Source organism: Plecotus auritus (assembly GCF_963455305.1).
Source record: "Plecotus auritus genome assembly, chromosome: 1".
NCBI classification, from domain to species: Eukaryota; Metazoa; Chordata; class Mammalia; order Chiroptera; family Vespertilionidae; genus Plecotus; species Plecotus auritus.
Window position 1 is genome coordinate 123,938,471 of NC_137770.1, and position 6,000 is coordinate 123,944,470.

The following is a 6,000-nucleotide window of genomic DNA, read 5'->3' on the forward strand; positions in this document are numbered from 1 at the left end:
TCATTTATAACTCATGCTGTCCCTTATTATCCGAGCTGTTAGAAGAGAGATGTGTGTCCATCTGTTTTCTAATAATAGATGTTAAGAGCAACTGGTGAGCACTATGGTTTTTTTAAATATTAGTATTATTTCAATCTTCACCTGAGTACATGCTTAGAGAGAAAAAGGAAGAAAGAGAAGGGGTGTGGCAGAGAGCGAAACATTAATTGGCTGCCTTTCGTAAGTGATTCCACCCAGGTATGTGTCCTTTCGGTGCACAGGATGACACTCAATTAACTGAGCCACTCTGGCTGGCAGTGAGCACTACTTTTAAATTGAGTTTTAAAAATTCCAATGTATTTTCCAATAAATCCTTCAGGCTGTAACCAAGGTAGTGAGGATTTGGCATTTGGTGAATCACAACTAATTAAGCCCTATTATATAAAGCCTTTGTCTTTAGTTAAAATTATTATGTAAATGAAGATGACATAAAATATTTCTCTCCTTTCTTCTTTGTCTCAAGGGTCACATGGATGAAGATGTGCAGGCAGCCTTACTCCAGATTATACAGATGCGGCAGGGTCTTGTATGCTAGTGGTCGGTACTGACCCGCCAGAGTCTGCTTCACCAGCTGGTGCTGAACATTCTGTTGCAATTGCATGGCCTTTCTGGGCCTTCCTCTTCTAGTATAAATGAAATAAAATTTATTTTGTTCCATCAGTAGGTTTTTAAAAATTAGATAAATATGTTACTGAGTTTTTCAGTATCAGTTCAAATCTTATGTTCCATATATGTTAATTTTACAGTTAGGCAAACAGCATAACACTTTGCCTTGGACTGGCCACATACTTTTAAACTGTTGAGTCCCTAATAAAGCATGAGCCATCTGAGTGGGTTGAAGAGGGGTTAGGCTGAAAAAATTGTTTAAAGATTTCTCTCAGAGAAATTGATTTGGTCAGTGGCCACTTTAAATTGATCAAAAGATCTTTCACATCTTTGGTCTGAGCCATGAGACCTAATGCGGTTTCAAGGAATGCATTATAACTTGGCTGGCCAAGTTGTATTTTTTATTGAAGTAACTTAATGATTGCCTTTGACTTCTTTTGGAGGTACATTTTTTTTCTTCTTCACACTAGTAACTTTTATGCCTTTTAAAATAAATTTCTTTTCATACTGGTTTGCAGTGCTAAATTACATTTAGATTAAGAACAGGCCAGGGTGGACTATATCAGGAATTTATAATAAAATTGCCTTATAATCTCCACAACAGTATCTTAATTTTCATTGTGATGACTTTTCTTCCTTCAGTATTTAGAGAAGTATAAATGCTATGCTAGATTTTTCAGTGTCGAAAAATTTAGACTTTTTTAGCTACTTTGACATTTGCTACTATAGTAACCAAGCACTCATTATACATGCATCCTCCAAATGTTTGTACTTATTTATAGGAAAATTGCACTAATGAGATTAATAATGTGAAATGCAGCTTTCTTGCAAAATTAGCATGAGAGAATTGGTTTTAGAAAACAGATCTTTAAGATTTTAGACAAAAATGCAATAATATAGTAAACTTTAAGAATATAGATAGTGAGAAAATAATAAAATTGGACATGTTTTTGGTAAATACTCTGTTGTAGCCAACCATTTTTATTAACTACATCTCATTAGAGAGTTTATATGTTTTGTTATTTTTATTAATTTTTTACCATTGAAATTGAAAATTACTAATTTGACTGTTAGCAAATAAACTGAACAAATTATTTTCACCAACATTTTTTAAATTGCAAAATGTGCCTTAGCAATAATAATCTTTGAACATCCTGAATCAGACTTTTGATCCCATTTTTGTATAATAACAAGGATACTATCAAAATAGCTTTTCCCACCAAAGAAGAAGTCCTCATGTTTCTTTAGTGTAGAAACAACAGGGAAAAGTCAGAATTGGATTTATTCTTAATTCTTTAGATAGATATACACAGTTTACATAAGCAATATAAAAAGCAATGTTTTTTTATATTTAATATGTTCTACAGCATGGGTTCTGTTTCATGAGTATGATGTCACCTACTGGAGCTCTGGAGTGGAGAAAGTTCTTAACTGAATAGTCACATTTCAGTGCTGTATTTTCCGTATTAGGGGTGGGAAGGGAACCTTATGTATATTTTATTTTGTCTTCAGCCATCAATAAAATGTTTTCTGTGAAATACTGTTTTGAGCATCCTTGTAAGTAAACAAGTCCATTTGCTATCCTTAGAGAATTTGGTGTAGAGAGCAATGGTTTCCAAAGAACAGATGGTGATATCCATCTTCAGTTACTATGTAGAATAAAGGAAGTTTCAAGTAACCTTGAATTCATCCCATCCTCTCATTCACTCACCTTTCAATATCAAAGGCAGAGACTGCATTTACAATACTGAAGGCTAAAGTTTTTAGATAGTGAACAAGTGGAACATAGATAATGAGTGATGCTGGTGTCTGCTATCCTGTGTTCAGAAAGACTATGGGGGCTGAACTTCTGGCCAGGAGGAAGGATGCTGGGTTGCTATCTAAGAAGTGAGTGCACTCTGCAAGAATCACTGCGATCCTGTGGGAGTGTAGTCCTTTGTTGAAAGCTTTATTACTATTCCATTGTATAGCCCTTTTTCCCACTCCTGATTCATCAGAAAAGCTCATTCCTTTTGACAGAGAATCTGTGTTATAAAGAACTATTAACATAAAATCAAATATTCATCTAATGAACATCTTAAATTTTCATATTATAGTCATTAATCACTCGCTATACCTGTGCTGTCCTAAAACTAGTTTAATCTTCCGTATGGCTTGTTTTTTGTTTTAACCTTTTGGTCCCAACCAAATGTTATACAGTTCAAAATGTTCTGTTATTCTAAATGCATGGGATTATTTCTGCTAAAAAAAAATCTTGCAGCTTTAGAACATGAGCACTTATTTCCTCCAGTGTTAGCAGCTATCTGCTAATAAGGACCTAAACACTGTTCTCAGACATATGCTTCATACCTATCTGAAGGGCCCATGTTCTTGATTCACTTGTTTCAAAGTAGAATAGGGCAGAGTTTTAAATGAACTGTTCGTGTCCATAATGACTGCTCACACTGATGCCTAGCAGTAGTTACAAGCATCTCTTGACATCTGCTTCACCACGGTGGAGGAAAATGACTTCTTACTGTCTCTTTATTTTCCTCATCACTGGATTCTTCAACCTTATCTTTTTTCCTCTTACATGGTCTGTGCATCAAAGTCTGTGCACTACCTCTGGCTCTAAAATAAGGATTGAAAGAGGGTTGCCTATGATGAGCGTACAAAGTGTGGTTGCACATGTCTGGCAGAGAAAAGGAACCTAGACTTTACTCCTGGCTACTAAATGTCTTGAATAATTTTTCCTTTTTTCAGAAAGGAAAAAACGAATGGCACCATAAAATATATCATGTGCAGACTACACCATGCACAAAATAAAAAATGAAAAAATGGGAATTCCTGCTCTTATTTCATTCAACATCCTTGACCAAACTGGATCTGACATTCGTTGTTGGAAATTCTTTCCCATGTTTTGGGCCTTGGTTATTTGAAACAGCCTCTCTGGGTAGATACTAATCTGCTTCTTAGCATGGCTTCTGTTTCTTATTGCACACTAGAGGCCTGGTACACGAAATAAGTGCATGGGGTGGGGGTGTCCCTCAGCCCAGCCTGCAGCCTCTCGCAATGTGGGACCCCTCGGGGGATATCTGACTGCCGGTTTAGGCCTGATCCCACAGGGGTCCCTATGGGATCGGGCCTAAACCGGCAGTTGGACATTGCTCTCACAATCCAGGACTGCTGGCTCCTAACTGCTCGCCTGCCTGCCTGCCTGATCTCCCCTAACCACTCTGCCTACCTGCCTCATCAACCCTTACTGCCTCTGCCTTGGCCCCCACCACCTTGGCTTCGTCCGGAATGACGTCCAGAAGGTTGTTCGGCTGTCCAGTCTAACATATTATGCTTTTATTATTATAGATAGGGGCCTTTGGCTGACAAGAGACATGCAGAGGTTTAAAAAAGATGAAGCTGCAGCAGAAATGGCATTCCAGTGAGACTCCCTGGGCAGTGAGAACACTTGCATTTAGCATAATTGGGCATGTGGCATCTCTTATGCATTAAGAGGGCATTTTCATTATTTATGCTTGCATGAACAAACATTGGTGATAAGTGAATTTAACCAAAGAGGGAAGGTTACAAAAGTGTCATATGTAAATGAAAAAGCCAATTTTGTGTGTGTGTGTGTGCACCTACATATATTCCATTCAATGAAATAAAAGAGACATCAATAAAAATATGCCCCTGATAATTGATATTTAGAATCAAATTGTACTTAATGGGCCCAATTTTTATTTTATATTTTAAACAGATTTGCAATTTTTTTTTTTGAAATAGCAGTCTTGGGAATATCCTGAATTCAGGAAAGAGTTTAGAGAGGTTATTGCCTTCTTAATAATTTAGAGCTTCTATTACTCTGCCAAGTCAGAAGATTAACATTTAATAGAAAAAAATTACATATCTATAATTCAGTCACAGGTATTAGATCAGATGGATTTCACATTAAGTGAAAAAGATGTTGAGCATTTAAAGACCATTAAACTACAGGACTCTTTTATTGGGTTTTAAGGCCTCTGAGCCTGGGTCCTGCTGCAAGGAGTATTTATTTTATATATATATATAGAATGGATTAAGGGTGGGGAAAGGGCATGCATTTTAAAAGAAAATAGGCCATGAAAAAGTGTCATTTTCCACATTGTGAACAGCTACCCTATAGGTTCAGCCTTATTTTATAATAATTAGTTTTATGCATCATTAAGTTGCTTTTTTACAGGCTAGCAGAATATGGTGAAGGCTGCTTTAAAAGTGGTACCTACCTGTTGATATTTCATTTCGAGAAACCACATTTCTAATAGTTCCCAGATCACTCTACCTTGTAAAGAATTCGAGTTTGAGCCGAAACCGGTTTGGCTCAGTGGATGGAGCGTCGGCCTGCGGACTGGAGGGTCCCGGGTTCGATTCCGGTCAAGGGCATGTACCTTGGTTGCAGGCACATCCCCAGTGGGAGGTGTGCAGGAGGCAGCTGATCGATGTTTCTCTCTCATCGATGTTTCTAGCTTTCTATCCCTCTCCTTTCCTCTCTGTAAAATACCAATAAAATATATTTAAAAAAAAAAAAAGAATTCGAGTTTGAAAATGCCTTCTCCAGTGGTCCTTAAAGACCATGGAGGAGGGCACCTAAGGAGGAGGTGTTACTTCTAATAAGTGTCTGCTTTTTTTCTAGTGATACCCAAATGATCAAGAACAGACTGGAATTCCACACTGAGGAGAACCACTCGCCTGTGGGGGAGAACATCTGTGCCATTCTGTTTATTAAGTGCTTGTAACACACTTTTCATAGTTGTACTTAAAACATGACAAGCAATAACTTTTCTTATTATTTACCCACTAGAGGCCTGGTGCACAAAATTCGTGCATGGGGGAGGGGGGTGTCCCTCAGCCCAGCCTGCACCCTCTCCAATCTGGGACCCCTTGAGGGATGTCCGACTGCCCGTTTAAGCCCCATCCTAGCGGGATCAGGCCTAAACGGGCAGTCGGACATCCCTCTCACAATCCAGGAGTGCTGGCTCCCAACTGCTCGCCTGCCTGCCTTCCTGATTGCCCCTAACCACTTCTGCCTGCCAGCCTGATCACCCCCTAACCCAGCCGTGGGCAAACTATGGCCCGTGGGCCGGATCCAGCCTGTTTGGCTGTTCTATCTGACCTGCGGAGCCGAAAGGGTGGAGGGTTCTCTTGCTCTCCCCTCCGCTCCTTTACTTTGAATTTATATTAGTTCACACAAACACTCCATCCATGCTTTTGTTCCGGCCCTCCGGTCCAGTTTAAGAACCCATTGTGGCCCTCGAGTCAAAAAGTTTGCCCACCCCTGCCCTAACCACTCCCCTGACAGCCTGATTGATGCCTAACTGCTCCACTGCCATCCTGTTTGCCCCT

At 39.1% G+C, this 6,000-nt stretch overlaps 1 protein-coding gene across 2 annotated transcripts in view; it reads left to right on the forward strand.

The window, feature by feature from the left end:
- Positions 1 to 2,180, forward strand: part of UACA (uveal autoantigen with coiled-coil domains and ankyrin repeats) — a 128,167-nt gene extending 125,987 nt beyond the window's left edge. For both annotated transcript variants that reach the window (XM_080643486.1, XM_080643487.1), the window contains one exon: positions 503 to 2,180. In XM_080643486.1, coding sequence (XP_080499612.1) covers positions 503 to 574 — 72 coding nt within the window. In that variant the 3' untranslated portion in view covers positions 575 to 2,180. The remainder of the gene's footprint in view (positions 1 to 502) is intronic.
- The last annotated feature ends 3,820 nt before the right edge of the window (positions 2,181 to 6,000 follow it).